Source organism: Hirundo rustica, chromosome 6 (assembly GCF_015227805.2).
Source record: "Hirundo rustica isolate bHirRus1 chromosome 6, bHirRus1.pri.v3, whole genome shotgun sequence".
Classification (NCBI taxonomy): Eukaryota; Metazoa; Chordata; class Aves; order Passeriformes; family Hirundinidae; genus Hirundo; species Hirundo rustica.
This window is the reverse complement of record NC_053455.1, coordinates 32,165,428-32,185,107: the sequence shown is the minus strand read 5'-3', so window position 1 is coordinate 32,185,107 and position 19,680 is coordinate 32,165,428. Positions and strand designations below refer to the sequence as shown.

Sequence of the window (19,680 nt, the reverse complement as noted above, 5' to 3'; positions counted from 1 at the left end):
TTTTGTTTAGTAGGTAAACCATGCAGAAATGCATTGCATCAGTTTAATGTGCAGAACCAAAAGCCAGATAGAGACAGCAGTGAAAAGTGTAAGACCTGTTACTCTTAAGACTGAAATGTGCATGAGGGCTGTGTGAATGGGTGCTCTAAAGTTTAGAGGAATAAGAAAGTGTTAGAAGTATGTTTATGGGTTTAGCTTCCTAAAACTTAAAGTTCTCTAATACATATCTCTTGTTTGTGTTCAGAATTCCAGAACTGCTCTTGAAAGAGTATAGGTGCGTACTTAGAGTGATTTGAGTTAGTGGAGCATGAAGATATTCATAAATCTCACTGACCTCAAATAATAGATTCTGATTTAAGTACCTAATTTGTAACATGATTTTTTTCTCTAACTCAGCATATTTTTAATCTGTGAATGATAAATATACGAAAATAATACTATTTCTTTTCATAAGTTTAGAATTCATCAAGAACAAAAAGGTTATGAATGCCAATTCTGTTGGAAGTTCTCTAGATAACTCTGACAAAAGATTTTTTTTTATGTGAAATGTGAGCTGGGTTCAGGTGAAAGTACATCTCAGACAAGCATCTTCCTACAAATTAGTCAGTTGGAAAAAGGCATGTGAAGCTTTTGGTTCTAGTTTCAAAATGCCTGCAAGTGATGGACCACCTGTGGGATACCTAAAACTTACCAAACCATGGGATACCAAAAGCTTTCTATTTTTGCTTTATTATTTCTGCTTCGCAAAACTAAATTTTGTTATGGCAGGCATTGTAGCCTTGGTAGTGCTGGAACAAAATTCTCTGCCTGCTTTGCTGAGTTGATCTTCAGTCTCTGGGGACCAAAAAACTATAACTACACTCAAATACTTTAAATTAAGTGGGATATTATTAACAAAATGTCTCTGGTAAACAGATATGTCATAAGGATAGAATCCCTGTATTTCAAAAGTTGTCAGTTTCTGCAGCTTTGAAGCAAAAATCACAGGCTTGACTTGAAAAAAAAAATTCATTATTGTAAATATTGGATTTCCTGTCTAATTAGTCTGTTGTTTCCACTGATAATCATCAATGGCTGCTGCATTGATTGCTTTGAAATTTTCTAGTGGATTTATAGCCCAGCCTAAAGTGAGTTGTAGTAAGTGTTTGAAGTGACAAAACAGAAATAATGAATAAAAGGTAATGTACGTACCAGAATTGGTTTCTGTTTCCTTAATAGCCATTGGAAAAAATGAAGTGTAGAAATTTCATCAAGACTCTCTGAAAATCAGGTACACCTGCTCTGATTTGCCTCACTTACACTGTTGGTTGGTTTAGCAGTAAGGATTAAACCCAGTGACCAGAATTGCTGGTTGGTTGTTCCAAGCATAGAATCATAGAACATGCTGATTTGGAAGGGACCCACACAGATCATTGAGTCCAGCTCCTGGCCCTGCTCAGGATTCCCCGAGTCATACGCTGTGTAAAGAGCGTTGTCCAAATGCTTCTTGAACCTCTGCCAAGCTTGGTGCTGTGACCACTTCCCTGGGGAGCCTGTTCCAGTGTCCAAACACCTTTGGGGTAAAGGACCTGCAGAACCTTTTCCTGAAATTCAACCTAAATCTCCCCTGACACAGGGGGGTTCTGCAGGTTCGTCATGCCATTTCCTTGGGTTTGTCACTGGTGACCAGAGAAGAGATTGATGCCTGCCCTTCTGAGTAATTGCCATGTGGACAGTGTTGCAGCTCTTATTCAGGAGATCAGTATTTTTCCAGTGTTATTTGAAAAAGTGGCTGTTACTCTGTATGCTCTGGCTCCAGACAGAATGGTAAAGTTGCTGTAGTGTTTCTGGCTTGTTCAAAAAAAGTATCTGTGTGGTTTTGGTCTGTTGGGTTCTCCCACCTCTGAAAAATTCTCAGTATTAAATGCTTCCTATGGGCAAGAACCTATGTTCTCACTGTGCAAAACTATAAAGGGTAATCTAACAACCTTGCTTTTGTTTCTAGTATCACACAGCGCATGTAACAAGTGCTCAGTAGGGGTGCTGAAAAAGGAAGTAAAATGGAGAGGTGTTAGTGAAAAACCTTTGTCAGTGAGGCATTAGGACAATATGAGAGGAGCTGCTTTCAAGTAAGGAACTGGTGCTGTTCACAGGGTATCTGTTGAGTTAGAGGCTGGTCTAACCTATTGGACTTCTTAGAAAACCAATACTGCTTCACATTTCTGCTAGCCCCTCATGAGGAGCTCTGTGCCACAGAGTGGCTTTTGTAGATTTGCTTTTGTATTTCTGACAAATGGAAAATACAAAACTGAATATCTATTGTTACTTCTGGAACTTCCTTACTGTGACGAAGTATTTCCCAAACTGATTTTACTTGCCTTGAATATGGCATTTCAAATCTCAGTTAAAATTCTTTGCTAAAAGTATTTTCAGTCTACCGGACTTTGCCTGAAAGACCATAATCACTGGCTTCATAATTAGACTCTTTGGTGTCTGTAGAAACAACAGTAGCACGTTCTAGTGAATAAAGAAGGAATTCAAAGTTGGTGCCCAGGCAAAACCTGTCACCTGGCCAGGACCCTGCAGAGCCTTACTGCCTGATGAACTGGCATGCCAGGGAGGTAGCAATCTGTTTTCTGAGAACCCTGTTTACTTGTGATTAAAATACAGGTGCCTGAGCTAATAAGTTGTCAAGAATTTGGAGTGCCTAGTTAGCACAGCAGAGAGAAAAATTAAATTTATCATGGTTTATTAATTTTAGGCCACTTCCATTTGTGCTAGATCCAAGAACTTTGCCATGTCACTTGATTTTAGTCTTCTAAACTTGTATCTGCAGACTTTGCTGCTATGCAGTTTCCCAGTCTCTTACTGCTTAATGGGACTATTAATAAAATATTTCTATTACAAATTTAAAATGTTTTTTGTTTCAGGCATTATGCTGAGTGGTCCTTTGAAAACTGTGCTAGAAGACTGTTCTTAATTGACCTGTGGTCATGGCAGTCCTCCTCATTATCCTCTTGGCTCTACGGTGAAAAAATGTACTGAGGTCCTGGCATCCCTCCCCTTGACATGGGGGATGAAGGGAGCCGGCAGCAATCCTAGTCCTTAATCTCTGTATGTAAAGTTCTTCTAAAATGGAGATAGCAGATGATGTTCACTACCTTCTTGATTTTTATCTGCTGTGCAGGGTAAGCCTGACAATTTCTATCAGCTACCATGAGGTGTTTTTGTGTTTCAGAATCGTTTGTTGCTGATCACACAGCACAGTTTTGAGATGGTTTTGGATTTTATTTTTTCTGACATATAAACACTTGAGCACATAGATTTTTTTTGTTGTTGTTGTGTGTGTAGGCAGATTTTATGTGACTTTTGGAGGGTATGAATGGTCTACTCTACAAGAGTTTGAAACAATTTAGCATTGAAAAATCTGTAACTCATCAAAAATTGCAGTCATTTTGGTGATGAAGGAAGACTACTGTTTTATATGCAGATTGTCTCATGCTCTCAGAGCTTTTTGCTACTAAGAATGGTAGGTATCTTTCTCTTTGGTTTGTTTTCTGCCACTTTATTCTGATAAGCTGGCTCTTGGAGAGTCTAGTCATGCCAAAGCCAGTGTGAAGATAAGTGGGAAAGTGCATTGTGATACGAGGTAGAGAATGTTTCCATCTTGCAGAATTGTATCTTAAGTTCAAGTGGGAAAGCTCGTCGAAGGAAATAGGGGACGTCATTTGATTGCTGTGAAACATGGGTATCCATACTTGATGAGGGATGGGTGCTGTGTATTGCTGGAACTCAAAGGTTTTCAGCTGTGCCGCTCCAGTGTCTTGTGAGAATTTACTGCTGTGAAGTCTTGAAAAAAGTATGTTTAAGAAACTGTAGTCTTCTGGTTTAGCTGATCAAAGCTGTTCAAATGAAGAGAAGGACCAAATATTTGCAAACTTACAGTGACAAATGTACATACATGTAGCAACTAGAGTACTTGCAGCCTGTCAGGTGCCAGGGTCAGGTTAAATCTGTCTGTCTCTTAGGATGACTGCAGTGAAGGCCTAAGAGTGTTCTGTTGTGAAGCTGGTGCTTCACTGTGATATTTGGTGTTTTGTCTTCTAATTTTGCTGCTTTTTCCTGTTCCTTACAAGGTAGATGGACCAGACTGGGTGGTTATAATTTCTACATATATAACCCTTTCAATTTACTTTTCATCACATTTCATATACCAAAGTCAGAGAAAATATGATTGTTTTCTTTCTACTCCCCTGTCATAGAAAAAAAACACAGTTTATCTCTTCCAGTAGACCATAACTTTCCCTCTTTACTGTTACCATTTGGCTGACCTCTTTGATCTGAAAACCTTTGTGTAAAGACAGTGGCAGCTTCCCAAGCAGCATACAGAAATGCTGATATTGGCCCTGAGCCCCATATCCATTTAGTGTTCTTGCTGTCTGTTCTATCATCTTAGCCTTGCCCTTTGACCCTGGATTCTGCTTTTTATACGGCTGGGAATTTAGGGTACTTCGACTTTGCTGCTGCTTTGATTACTGCTAGAATGGATGATTACTCTAGTTTCTCCAATAATGGCCTTCTCCTTATATAATTTAGTTCTAGACTCTCCTGGCTTTTTCCTCCCAAATTTCATTCTCTGCATTTTCATTCTTTCCTCTGATTTTTCTCAGGAAAAAAATGAGATGAGTCCTCCTTAGCATTCATGTTGTATACAGCTTCTGGTAGTAGTCTGGAGCAGCATTTGAAGCCTTGGCACCTGGTTTTTAAAGAGGGCAAGGCTGACAATTTTGTGTGAAAAGTGCTGAGAATATTTCAAGCTGTCCTGTCTGTTATTGATGGTGAATGCAGTCATTTATGGCACGTTTTAGTAATCGGTTTTTCTCAGGCTGATTTCATAATCGTAACACTGTTTTCCAGAGTGTTTCAGTATCATGGTGCCAAGGGCAGTCTTGTACATTGACTGGCGTTAGGTTGCTGGTTTGTCTCCACCTCTAGAGGAAGACGCCTCTCTGTGTGGTCTCAGCATGACGGCAGCAGCCAGGATTGTCATTCTGCTGAAGGATTTACAAAGTAATACTTTCATTCAATAGTTGATATTTTTGCAATTATGTAAACATGAGTTTAAGAAAGAAGTACCATAGCCCAGAATGTTATGGGTTTTTTTATTCAAAGTATTAGTACAGTAAAACAGTTAAAGACTGAATAACTGAAGACTGTATTCGTCAACCCAAAGAAGAAATGCCAAATATGTTGCTAACACTCTCAGACAACATTAGGCAAATTTGGCTCTGGAGTTTTGAATTTAACTGTGTTCAGTTGGATGGTATTTGTGTTCTGATGAAGCTTCAGCTTTCTAATAAGTGTGTTCCAAAGGAGTCTATGCTCTGGTGGTTCTGGAATGCTTACTGAAGACACTGTTACTTCAAGTGGCTATAAATAATAGTTTACAGTTTGTCTTTGAGATTACTTTGGGATGCTGAGTTCTTACTTTCTGATTCAGAAGTGCCTGAAGGCCAAGCTACAGATATTGAGGTAATAAAATGTTGTGATGTTTTCTTTAGAAAGATTTATCGGGTATGTTGGTGTAGTGCATTTATATGTGTTTGCATCACTGGTATGTATAACTTGTATAAACTTAATCTTTAGGTATTTGTTTAAGGGGTTGGGTGTGTGGTAGATACTTCCAGGTATTGCTCAATAACTTTTTTGAATGTATTCTTAATGTTTACTGCCCTTTTGTATAATACATGTAATTTACTGAGTGGTGAAATGCAAAGATATCCTGCATTCATCAGTTGAAAGCATTCTTACCTCTCTTCCCATTTTCCTGTTAAAACATAACTCAATTGCTGAGATCTGATATTAGCACCAGGAAGAAATCTTTCCTTAAGAGAAGTTTCCTTATATTGCATCCATTTTTTATTTTTATTTAACTTAATTTTTGAGCACACTCACTTCAGTTAAATGTGATGTGTAAGAAAAGTAACTTACTTCTCTTCTAGTTTTTTTGTTGAGAAACTTGTCTCAGGTGACAAAGTAAAACTTCATGAAAGATAGAGTGAGGACAAATCAATGAATTTTGAACTTGTACATAAAAGTAGGAAGACTGGCTGTTAGATTGTGATTTCCATTTTCTCTTCCTGTTAACATTTTCTTTACTACAGTAGGTCATAGTAGATAATATGAGTTTATGGAACCAGCTTTAGTTGTCAGACACTTCTGAACACTCTAATGATGTGGCAAAATGTATGTTTAGTTTAGGTTGGGGGGATTGGTTTGTTGTTGTTTTTTTTTTTAATAAGTAATTGTGTACACATTATTATAAGCAAGTGTGAAGTACAGGTTAACATACATTTCACTGTCTATCCATTTCACTAGCAGAGAATATTAAAGATGACTGAGAAATTTTTTTGTATGAAAACCAAGATTCATTATTCAGCTTTCAGCTGTTGGATGGGGGAAATGGCTTTAAAGATGCTACTGAAGAAGGAAAACATTTCAAACAAAGTTTATAGCACTACTGTTTGAAGAGATGTCTTCAGTTTGATGAGTATAAGAATTGAGAGGAAATACTTCCTTAAGTTCAAATGATGTGTTGGAAGTTCATTACACTAAAAGATTCGCTCCATGATCTTAGGCAAAGAAAGGTTTCTGCTAATTCCACTTTCCTAAGAGTTGAATTTTTGTTCCTTGACATGATTTGTGGGTTCTGAGGAGGGACTTATGTTACTTAGCTTGCCAGTGTTTTTCCCGGGCTTCCATAGTCATGTTTAATGACTTAATTCAACAGCTCAAGTGATGACACAGTTTTCTGGATGGGATATTGCACCATTACATACTAAAAAAGTTTGCCTGCCCTCATGTGGAAAGGAATCTTACATTCCTGTGAATTTATCACAAATTTTCTTAAATAAAAATTTTCTTAAATAATTTTCTTAATAAAAAATAACAGAGAAAGAAAGAAACCCGTGCTTTAACAAAGTTTCAGAAACTGAATGGTCTTTCTTTGATTTAGGAAAAGAGTTGAACTGTGAAAAAGCTCTGCAGTCACAGGTACTTGAATTAACTTTGCAGAAGTGCGTTTGTTCCTGTCAGGATTTTGTTTTGATTTGTGTAACAGATTGCTAACATTAGGCCCAAGAGTCCACTTAGATTTAATAGGGAAAAAAAGAGACTGTTTTTATAAGGTACAGGAGGTCTTCAATGTTATGTCTTTATAGCCTTGTGAAGTCTTCTCATACATTTTTATTATGAAGTCTAGTAATGTAGATTATTTACAGAGCATTTGATTTTCACATCCTATAGTGAAGTTTTGGTAATATTTCACATAAAATAATTTTCTGTGCGTTTTCAATGTGGCCTGTGTTTTAAGTTACTGCATGGTATAGGTTTGTACAGCAGCTTTCCCTTATAGTGTGACCTAGGAATCAGCATGAGTTCTATGGTCATGCTTGGCATTGCTCCTGCAAATTTAAAAAGACCATTGTGGTAAATATTGGGAAAAACGATTTGTAATTTTTGTCTATTCCCAAATGGTTATCTATATATGAACTCTGTTGTATGCCTGAGGTAGTACTTTTGTTTGTATTAGTGTTTGACCAGTAGGTGTACTGTTTAATCAGCAGGGGATCTGTTTGCCTTCTGCTGCAGAAAATTAAGATCTATCTCTGTTATTGCTGTCCATTATAAAAAGGGAGGGGGGAAAGCTCTTGCTTCTGAGTTGTGGATTATACTATTTACACAATGATAATGGGGAATACTAGCTGACTATCTTCAAGTAATGAATGTGCAGAGATGTTCAGGTACTGAACTCACAGTGTTAAACACTAGGGTGATTAATTTATCCTTTTTATTTTGGAGGAAATATGCTCAGAAGTAAGTGCAAATTTTGTGGTGCTTTGCACCCACAGTGTTTGAGTATGCTTGTTAAAGAGAAACCAATACTTCCCTTTTAACTGCCCTGTTTACATCATCAGGAAGATATGCAAATGATTGTAGGTGTGTGGTTGCTTTTCTGTGGCTTTTTTTTTTTTTTTTTTGGTTGGTTGGTTGGGGGTTTGTTGTTGTTGTTTTGGGTGGGGTTTTGTTGTTTTTTGCTGTTGGTGATGGTTTTGGGGGGGGGTGTTTGTTTGTTTGTTGTAGGTTTTGTTGGGGTTGTTAAGGATGAAAAGAATCAATATGTGTGGATGAGATTTTTCTTTGCAGGAGGTGAGGAGAGCTCACAGAATATGGTTCCATAAGATGTGGTCTGGTTTGGGCTTGTCTCCCTGCTGCCCAGTCTAGGAGTTTGTACTTGTCTTTGCTCTTACCTCTTTACCTCCCTGGTCTCAAAGCATTTGCTCCTGATCTTTATGCCAATCTTGTCACCTTTCAGATTATTGTGATCTGTTCTGGCATGCCAGTTTGACTGAAACCAACCAAACAAAAGTATTTTGTGACATTCTGCAGTCTTGTTAAATTAAAATGACTCGGTGACAGATTTGACAAGCTTCAAAACTTCAAAACTGTCAATGGCTGTGCAACCCAAAAGTGGAGAGCATAAGGGAGCAGTCAAGAGCAAGAGTAGTGAGACTGCAGGTCTTTGGTAGCAGCAAACTAACACAGCTTAACAGTCCAGGGAATCATACTGACAGTCTCTTTTTTGGTTCTTGTCATACATTCATGAACTACAGATTCTGTTTGGAAGACTGCAAAAGTAGGGCACACTTGAAAGCCTAGTCAGCTTTGTTCTGTTCTAGCAGTTGGCAGAGTTAGTTGTGCACAAACATCTGAATTATGTGAGTTCCCTGAAAAAGCTTCTGAAATATTTGCAGATATTAAGTGATGTGGCTGACGCAGTGTAAAGGAACTATGGCACTGCAAATTCTCAACAGTTTTTTCGACCTGCAAAATTTTGAGGTTTGACTTTGCCATTTGTCTTCTCAACACTGAGAATCATCCCAGCAGATTTCATGGACATGAAATTTGGTTAAGCAAAATCCTCTGCAAACTTCAGTTGTCAGCCATTGGTTCTTTAGAGGATACATTTACCATAGTTACACATTGCACTTGTCCTGGCTGAGGAGGGTTTCTTTCTTCCGTAGTAGCAAGGGCTTCTGTCTTTCATGTCTAGCAGGGCATCTCATCATAGTAAAACTGAAATGGCTAAAAATGTTTATACACACTGCCACGGCTGGTATGCCTTGCTTACAGTTCCCCCCAGAAAAATCAACTACGGACTACACTAATTAGACAAACAAACCTTATACCCATGTAGAGAAAATACTTCTGAAGGAAAATTTATGCAGCAGTTTTTTAGGGATTTGCTCAGTGAAACATTCACCACCATCTCAGATGAGTTTAGGAATGAAAATCTTGTGACATCAGAGACCTGAGTAGCTAAAACAGTTTGTGCATTGGCTTTTTTTCCCTGTAAATAATTAGAGAAGAGCTCAGGTGAAACGTGGTTGTTCTGAGTTTGTAGTATGTGATTGTGAGTCCTGTGGAGAGATCAATTGTATAGTTTTGTGGTTGATGTCCTGTTTTTCAGACTGTCAATATTTAGAAGTCTCAACCTATTTTCATAGTCAGAAAAAAAGTCAGAAGATCCTTATCCCCTTCACCCCCACATACCTATGACACAGCTAATCAGGTTATATCATTGGGGATAATTTTAAAAAAGCTTTTAAAAGCATCCCTGACACTCATTCAGTTAATCTTGCAAAATAGAGTTGAAAAGAGCCTGAGGAGGATGGCCACATGAAAGAAGCTAGCACGTGTATCTTTGTTACGCAGTGTTGTAAGATTTTACTTTTTTGAGCTTGCAAAGCCTGTAGCACAATCATATAAAATTAGAAGACAATCTTGGTCCCAGTATAATCTTTGAAGACTTTTGACTTAGCTAACATTTTAGCATTTTTGGATGAAAGGTTTTGATGAATAGCTGTATTTCCATTTTCTTTAGGTGATGTTTCTAAATTGAATTCAGCAGATATTGGAGTATTAAAAAAAGTAAAGAAGTTAGTCTTTCTTTAGAGTATGGCAAATATGGCTTGAGAATAACTTGCTGTGGAGTACTGCCATTTTGTGTGACTTTAAATGTCAGGTGAGATGTAAATTATGGAACATTGTAACTTCAGTTTAATTTGGGAATAGTTAATCTAGCTTTAGTTCAATCACCTCTTTGAAGTGACAGCAGTGTCATATACATACTAGTGCACATGAACGTTGGCTATTGATACTATGTTTTACATAGTGAAGTGGTGGCAAGCACTGTTAAAAATAACATGCTAAAAAATATGAGGGTTAAAATGGGGCAAGAGCCTGAGCCAACAAGGACACAATTTCAAGGGTGTTCGAGGAATCTTATTAGAGAACTGAAATAGCAGGGAATATAACCACCATTTAAAGTGAGGACAGACATATTTACTTTTAAGACAATGAAAGCTGAAGTCTTAGCTGTGAATGGGTGATAAGAAATTACTGTCTTGTTATCATGCTTCTGGCTGTCCTGTGAGATCTGTTAACAATCCCTGGAATTCTAGGAATTTCTTAGTCTTCATTTGTTATGCTTGAAGGCTTCTAAACATTTTAAAAACTGCTAAATTAAGGTAACTCCTTTTTTCTCATACTCTTATGTCGTACTTTCATTGCAGCTTGTGTGCATCTATGTTATCCACTCACATCTCTATATTAAATAAATGGGTTTTGTCACAGGGATTATTGCTGCCAAAGATTTGATTAGAAGTGAGTATTCAAATGTATGCATAGTTGTAGCCTATTAATCTAAGCCCTGGTGAGATGCTAGGGTGGTATGTCTGTGTGCTGTTTTGGGGTGATGTGGGTGTCAGACCATTTAACGATCTGTGTAGTGTTGCATGTTTCTGTGAGCTCTCTTTTGAAACAGCTTTGGGGGTTTTTTTCAGGTTTTCACTAATTGCTGCAGAGACTGCCCTCTGCTGTGCTCCTCATCACAGTTAAGGGCTTGTCAGCATGACTTTGTTGAAGCTTAATCGAGGATACAAAATATGAACAGAGCCTACAACCTAAATACTACATTACAGAATTGTAAAATATGTTCATTTGACCTCGGAGAGTCTTAACTTTTTTTGTCTAGCTGTGACTTTCAGCAATAAGCTTCTTGAAACCGGCTCAAGTTTGTTTCTGTTGTCATTCTCTCTCACCCTAGCTGAAACTTTATTCTCCTCCCTGTCCATTTTTCATTTGATCTAAAAAACAGAAATTAATGATGTATGAGTGCTAGTATATGTTTAAAACAAAGGTAATTGTGGTATATAATATGTTTATTTTTAGTGTTTTCAACAATTGTTTCAAATCTCAGTCAACTTAGGAAACCTTTCTATTTGTGTAACTGAAAAGAAAAATGTGCTGATAAATGCAATAGAAAGATTTGTTACAACTAGAGAAGCTTCATGTGGAGCGGTTCTGTGCTATCGTGTGAGTGGTTTGACCTGTGCTATCAATTTTAGCTGATTAAAGGAGCTCTCTGTTGCTGTACTAACCAAGGAAGGTTGCTGCTGATAGAACACACAGTGTGTCTTTCACAGGGAGATGGGCAGGAATTTAAATAAGCCTTTATTGTTCCTCCCTCTTCATACAACTGCTGCATACCTGTATCTTGCATATATTTTACTGCAAAGGTGCAGATGCTGAAAAGAGGTCTGAGCGGAGTGGCTGCTGATTGACGTGATGTACTCTCATTGGAGCCTGTTTTTCACGGGAAACACTTTGTTCATATCTGCTTTGGAGGGGGTCTCCTTGTCTTTTGAAGCTGATAGCATAGGCCCATTCTCAAGCTGTGACTTTTTGGATTGGTGACATTGCATTAACAGATAAACAAGCCTAATGAAATCTGGTGTCTTAAATAGACCACAGTTCTTAGATGGAATACCAGTGTGATACAAAAATGTGCTTATAATGTCCCAGGTTTGCAGGCTGAGCAATTTGTTTATAGCATTTATAAAACTGGAATCGAACCTTAGCATCTGAATTTTCAGTTTAATCCATTTCTCTGTGCTTTAATGCTGCAAATTAACGTTGCTGTTGTTCTGGTATAAATGTAACTTATAAACTGCTAACAATGAAAATAATGATCAATTTGAGGGTGTAGCCCTTTTTGCTGTTGATCCACATATCTTGCACATTTAAGCGAGCATGGAACGCTAAAACCTCTTGGCACGTCTGAGAGCCCTTTGAAATTCACATATTGTACTGAGTTACTGTGCTTGACAGGTGTTATAATGAATTCTGTTTTGAAATTATTAAAACAAGTGTCAGCTGGATATTGAAGGAAGGGTTTGCTTCCAATACTAGAGTCTATGCTAGAATATCTAGTTAGAGTAAAGAATAGTTTAAATAATAATATTAGACTGAAGAAACAAACCATGCCAGAAGTCATTTTCTTGAACATGTTGCAAAGCTAGTGAAAAGATTTTTTTTCATTACAGATTTTTTCTTATTTTTGTAAACTAAAGAAAAGAAGTATCAAGTTGTCATAAATTTTGTAACTTTTACTTATTTTTGCAAAACATCAGTCTGCTCCAGGCTATACCATTTGTTTCAGGTACTATTAAGAGTCATAGGAAATATCTGTGAAGTATTTTCGGTCATAAACGCTAATCTTTACCTCTCATCAAATAGTGGTAGTTAATTGTATGCTGTGCAACATGGTTTATGTTGTTTTCCTTTATGTAATTGCCTTCCAAGTCTCCTAATCTTGCAGATTCACTGAAATATTATTTAAGAAAAAAAATTAGCATAGATGATGCAAGGAAAACTGGGAATTATTTTTTATTTTCCTACACTGAGCTTCCATTTGTAGAATTATTGAAGTGTTTTATTTGTTACTTTGTGATTTTTATGGCTTAGGTTTAGCTTGCACAGAATCTGAAGTATGGAATAAAAGTACCAGAAGACACAGTATTATGTGAGCCATTAATAATACATGGCAGAGATCTGTAGCATAGTTTTGTGCTCATATTTTATTAGTGGTTCAGATATGGGGAAACATCTGTATATGATTTTAATCTCATTTCTAATCCACTTCAGGAACCTAGAATTCATCTTCCAGATGTTTTTAATTAATATTTTAATATATTGTGTCTGTATATTAATATTTTAATATATCGTGTCTTTAAGCTGATGATAAATACTTGCACTGTGCTAAAGTTTAATATCTATTTCTTGTGTTTATATTAAATTTACAAATGTATGTTGGGCTTTTATACTTTAATCTGTGCCAAAACTAATGAAATTTCGCTGGAGGTAAGAACTGAACTTCCTTGCAGTCATTCAGAATTTGCAGCTTTAATGAATTTTAAAAAGGGAGCTATCAGGTCTAATCATACTTCTAGCACTGAAAGAATTTTAAACACTGCTGAAATGTAACACAAAACCTCAGCCTCCAGAAAATGTCATTTTTGCTCTTTGGAAGTTGCTGAAGCAAAACAAATTTAATTTTACTGTACAGAATTCAGTTGTTAAAGCAATTAGGATTGCTATGCATACCAGCCGCAGTCCCCGGGAAGCAAGTGAAAACTTAAACCACCTTACAGCACTTCTATTTCAGTCTCTATCAGTATGTATTTTATTCTAGCATCTGCCATGCACACCAAGATGATTGCATTTATGTATGTTTATTCTTTTACAGAGCTTATTTAGGGTGTTTAAAAGATGATAGAAAGCTGACATTGTTAGCTGCATGAAAAATGGTGGCTTGTAAAATACAGTCTTTTTGAGAATAGTAAGTATAGTTACCAAAACAGTACTTGTGTTTTTTCTTTAATTTTGCTGTTATGAACCTGCATCACAAATACAGTTTGTTTGCTGTTCATAATTACATCCCAGTCAGACTTTTGTATGATGCCTGATGGTGACCAGAGTGAATGAAGTGCTGTTTTTTAACAGCTGTACTAACATTATCAGTTTTTAGAAACCTTCCTCTGGAAGCCAAAAATAAAAGTAATCTGTGAAAAAGAGACTTTCACATACACTCTCCAGGACTGTGTTGGTAAGACTTGTGATACGAAGTTGGACAGAGAGAGTCATAAATCTGCTTTATTTTGGAAAGCTCTACGTGTCATGTGGAAACAGTAAGATTCCCCAGTTAGATCTCGGCAGTTCAAAGCAAGATGGTCAAAGCTATGATTTAATCCTTTTAAACTTTGAGTAATCAAGCTGTGTAACTGACACTTGCACATATCTAGAAAGTATAGGAACTGCTACTATCAAGTTCTGAAGTGGAAAGGAATTATCTTAATTACAAATGTTATGATACAGATTGTGCATATGAAGTAGTAAAAATTACTGTTATTATGTTGGCAAATTTTCCTCCACAGAACTAAATATTAATTTGGCAAAATAAACTTCTCTTGGGCTGAAAATGTGTTTTATTAGATAGTCCACAATTTGCAGAGAACAGACTTGGTGTAGCAACCTTCCCTTAATTGTTGCTCTCACGGAATTTTTAAAATTGCAAAAGAAGCCTTCAGAAAGAAAAATCAAGAGAACAGTTTTTGAAATTATTCATCTTAACACTTTTGATGCCATGCATATTGGTTAAAATAAAATTTTCCGTTGCTAGTACCTCCCTTAAACTCAATCTTATTTTTTACCTCAGCTATATCACACCCTAATTTGAGAAACAAATTAAAGATTTTATCAGTGTAGTATTTTACATTTTGCATCCTTAGGACCATTATGGAGAGGCACTTGAGAGCTGATGTGGTTTTTTGGTTTTTTTTTTCCCTTACATGTTTATTTCATTTGTCGCATTTGGGCAATAGCATTTTCCCAAAACAGTCGGAGGTGAGGATTTGTGATGTCTGATGCGGACCTGAGACAAGAGGGAGAAGGAGGGGGGATTAGGTTTGGAAGGGGTCACCCGTTATCAGAAGTTCTTTGATTAAAGGAAGTTGTTCAGCATTTCAGACTTGCAACATGCCTATGCTCTTATGGATTACCAGCTAGTTATATCTAGAAGTCAGGTCTTTGTGTATTTGATTTGGTGTTTCCATAAGGTCAAATTTTAGGTTGCCTGATAACAGGATATTTTTATCATCTTTTGTATAATCTGAGCGCGATTCTTTTGCGGTACCATTTAGAAGTTCTTCCCGGTTTTAGAAGTATCTAGCTTTCTGGGACACCAGAAATTCTTTTTATTTAAAATCCAAAATGCTTAAATTGTCATTGTGGTTGTCTGTTACTATTAAAGCATGATTGCAAGAGAGCTATGATTTCTTTGGTTTCTTTTTTACTTGATTGACTCGGATCTTGAACACTGAAAGTAGGCAACTATTATCACAGGTGACTTAAGTGTCTTAAGGTACCCTGTTCAAAGAATTTATATACCGTTTGTGTCTTGTTTATACTGAAAACACACAGTTTTTACTGAAAATGTGAGCAGTGTTACTGAGGTTGCCTGTTACTCCAAGACAGTGTTTTTGTTTCTCTTATCTTCAGTTCACATCACTAAACTAAAGAGATTCTAAATCTTCTCTCTCTGTGTACAGATACGAGTTCTTTATGTGCCATTTTTGTAGCTGGCACATGAAATGTGATGGAGGATATGTAGCTAACCCCATTGTGAGTGTTCTTGACAAGTTTTTAACCATTGGCCATCAACTCAATTTTCTGCTAACTCTTTCTGGTTAAGATTCGCTAAGGAGTGTAACATCATTTAGCTTACACATGACTGAGTGTAAAATTGTGTTCTACTTCTTGCAGGTCCTCACACCCCGTTTTTGACTTTTTTAATGCTGATCAAATGGATAATATTCATCACCTCAGCACCTTATTCATTGTTTCAGCACCTGTTGCTTGTATCCTATAGACTGAGGAATGTGAGTTTTCTTTCAGCTTATCAGAGTTGAAAAGAGATGAACGTAGTGAAAAGGCTCAGTGTTCAGACAAGCTATGGCCATTATAGCTTGAATTAAAAAGAATTTGAATTATCTTCTATCCGTAGTTAAAATAGTGGTCTTTGCAATTTTATTGTTCCTAATGAGGCTTCCTTTTTGGGGATTGGTGTTTCTGTATAGAGAAGTTGCCTTTCAAAGGGGAAGTGTAGCTTTCTGAGGATCATTTTGCTAAATTTTTATCCACCTTTCTTTGAATTTCACAGAACTTTTTTTTAAAGTGGTGCTTATATAACCCTGTCTAAATGCGAATTTTGTGTGGCTTTATTCTTTGAAACGCAGTTGTAAGTTGGCACCAACTGAAGGCTTTACAGGCACTGAGTAATTGTGGGGTACTTGCAGTGCTAGCCCCAGTACCATGTAGTTTTTGATCAGCTTTTTTTTGCCTACTTTTTTTTCTAAACGTGTGAATGTTGAGCGTATCAGTGGAGTGCAATTAAGTGTCTGAAGGGCAAAAAAATTCTTACTACCACAGAAATGCTTTAAATTAATTTGCTGCTTGAAAAGATTTTGGTAATAATTATTTTAGTAGCAGGGGCTAGAGAGAAAACAGGTAAAGGAAATATTTTGTTGTTGCAATATGCTGTGTGCTACTCCTCATGAAAATGAAAAACTACATATTTAGAATTGCAAGCTGGCAAAATCCTATGTAGGAGTTTCTATTGTTGCTTCCCCCAAACAGAACTATAGACATTTAATTTTCAACTTAATTACAACATAAACATCCTTCCCTTCCTCCTCCAAACAGAAACATTTTATAAGAATGTTGATGATTTTGGGTTTTGGTTTTTTGCTGTCTTGGTGCTTCCAGTGTGTAATAAAACTTAGAGGTATTTCCTATTATTTCTTTTCAGTAAAAAAAAAAAAAAAAAAGTGATAAAATGTGACTTGAAAAAATCAAGTATATTGGTAATATGGTATGCAACCATTTGTTACTTTTAGGACCTTTTAATTGGACAGATTGTGGATAACGTATCACTGACAGAAAGGCAATGTGGTATAAAAGGCACTGTTACATGTATTATGTTTAAGAGATGAGTGGTTATATTTATCAGGACACCTAAGCTCTTTAGCCTGAATCATCAGGAATAAGAAGCCAGATTAAGGTGTGTGTAGTATAGTGGAATCTCATACTTGACTGTGGAAATTAATTATTATTCTCTGTCAAATCTGCATGTCTGTACTCCCACACAAGGATTTTTAACTCTTGTATTTAATCCTTCGTGCTTTAATGCATACGTATAGGATGTATTAAGAGTAGTGCCTAACCAGAATTGTCCAAACCCTTATCCTAGGACTTGATCTGTGCTTGGAATTGTGTCAGGGCAGCTCCTGTCTGCTTTAGATAGTATCTTTTGGATGAACTCTATGTCAGACCTGTCTTCTCTGAGTCCAGGAAGCAATGTTTACATAAAATGCCTCAATTTATAAACAATAAATGCAAATATCTTTACTTGTGTTCAGCATACTCAACTTCTTATGAACATGTTGTTTATAACAAGTTTTTCGTATTTAGTGTTTTTAGGATTGTAAGCATGACTTGTGTTGGAAAATTTAAGAATGAAAGTGCAAATTAAAACTTGAGTGAGAACTCTTGGGAAACTGCTTATTTGCAATTAAGTACAGAATCACCATGGCTTTCACTGGGGGGTACAAGAGGTTTTAACATTAGTTTAAACAGTGCTCCCTTTCTGACATTGACACCTGAAGTCTACCAAAATATGTGAAACAGATCTGTGAGGATTCTGTAGTTCTTAGTAGGGGAAGAACCACTATGTAAATTTGGATGCAAAGTTCCATTGTTCTGATGCCTGGGGACCTTAGGTGTTTTCTTCTTGGTCCAATTACTCACTAATTTCTTTTCTTTTGAATATCTGTCATTAGATTTTCCTCCTGGATGCCTCTTCAAGCGTCTTGTGATGGAAGGGAAATATTTTTGAATTTATAATGGATTTTACGCAATATCGTAACACAGACTGGCCTAATAGCAGCATTTTGGTTTGAAGAGCAGAAGCATAATTACAAATAATCATGACAACTTCTCATATGAATGGACATATCACAGAGGATTCTGACAATGAAGCAAAAAATGTGGATCTTGTGTCTCCTGAGGAACCTCAGAAGCACAGAGAAATGGCTGTTGATTGCCCTGGCGACTTGGGCTCCAGGATGATGCCCATGCGGCGCAGTGCTCAGCTGGAGCGAATCCGTCAGCAGCAGGAGGACATAAGGCGCAGACGGGAAGAAGAGGGAAGGAAACAAGAACTGGACCTTACTGCTTCCATGAGGCTAAAGAAACTAGCCCAAATTCCCCCTAAAACTGGAATAGATAATCCAATATTTGACACAGAAGAAGGGATTGTTTTGGAGAGTCCTCATTACACTGTGAAAACACTAGGTGGGTAAAATGCAATGAGTGGGTTCATGGAGTAAAGATTTATTTGATGTTAATGCTCTTTTAGGCCACTGAAAACCTAGTTTAGCTAATTTTTCATAAACATTTAAAGTCTTCTGGTCCTTTAGGTTTGTGGTGGTTTGGCGTATTTTTATTTAGCCAAACATCAGGCTATGTGCCTCAGCAAGTGGCTTTTCAAAGCTGATCCATTTGGGGAACGGTTAAATACCTTGTGCATAATAAATTCAGTCAATGCCTGTATCTTCTTAAGGCTGGGGAAAACCATAGAAGTAATACCCAATTTTACAATGCTTGATGAACTACAGACCAGAATTAGGAATGAATAAACCCAGATTGTCATTTAAAAAAAAAAAAAAAGTTGTTAATACTTTAGGGAGAAACATGCTAGTGCTTTTTTCCCATTCTGTCTTGCTTTATCAATTGCCTCCTGATACAAATGTCACACCAGTACATCTCTTGGAGTATTGATGTTGATAATGGAACTGCTTAGGCATTGATGAAAATGTAATGTTAATAATTTTCGAAGAAATGGTTGCTGAAATTTTTCAGTTTCATGGTTGTCATTGTTTTAATTATCCTTGTTTAGGGAAAGTTTCTAACCTTTCTTCCTCAAACATAAGTATTTTAAATCAAATGTGGTGTGTCACTGGTGTGAAAAAGAAGTGCTGGGAATCTGTGGGAGTCCAGTTCAGATTTCCAAATCCACACCTGTTCAGAGATCCACATTGCTTTAAAAAGGCAGCCTTTTTTTCTGGACTGCACTAAAGTTTCTTGATTTTTTTTTTTTTCCTAGTGGCTGGTAATTAAGAATACAGAGTGAAAAATAGCTATGAAATTGCTAATTTCTTCTTTTTTTACTTCATCTCTAGTATTTGTGTGCCCGAGCAGCAATTCTGCTTAAGACACGTCTCTGCTCCATAACCTCAAGTAATCCTTATTGTACAAATCCCTCTTTAGGAAAATTTAGGTTGAAAGGGTCATCAGGAAGTCATCCTGTTCAGCCTCCTGTGGAGAGCAGGGTCAGTTACAAACAAGGCCAGTATACCTTTTTTAGTGCATGGCTTGTCAGCTGAGAGATCTCTTTGTAAGAAGCAGATTCTGTAGTTAACTTTATGAAGTGTTAGGTATTTGATTGTAAAATTCTCTCCTTAGAGGGAACACAATCCAGCAGATACAAAAATGGATGTCAAACAGTAGCAGTGTCTTCATTTGGGAGTTACTTAGCCACAGTGACCAAAAGCTGTGAAAACTGCTGGAGGAATTGGAAATTGAAACTAGAGAAGGGAGGAAAGCATGACTGGGAATTAGAAAGCTGGGGCTAGGTTTCAGGCTGGAGGTGCTGAGATCATGGAGGGAGGATTGATGCAAACC

At 36.9% G+C, this 19,680-nt stretch overlaps 1 protein-coding gene across 4 annotated transcripts in view; it reads left to right on the top strand.

Annotated features, from left to right (window-relative positions):
• Positions 1–19,680, top strand: part of PALS1 (protein associated with LIN7 1, MAGUK p55 family member) — a 55,522-nt gene that overhangs the window by 8,831 nt on the left and 27,011 nt on the right. For all 4 annotated transcript variants that reach the window (XM_040066922.2, XM_040066923.2, XM_058420931.1 and 1 more), the window contains one exon: positions 17,778–18,291. In XM_040066922.2, coding sequence (XP_039922856.1) covers positions 17,925–18,291 — 367 coding nt within the window. In that variant the 5' untranslated portion in view covers positions 17,778–17,924. The remainder of the gene's footprint in view (positions 1–17,777; positions 18,292–19,680) is intronic.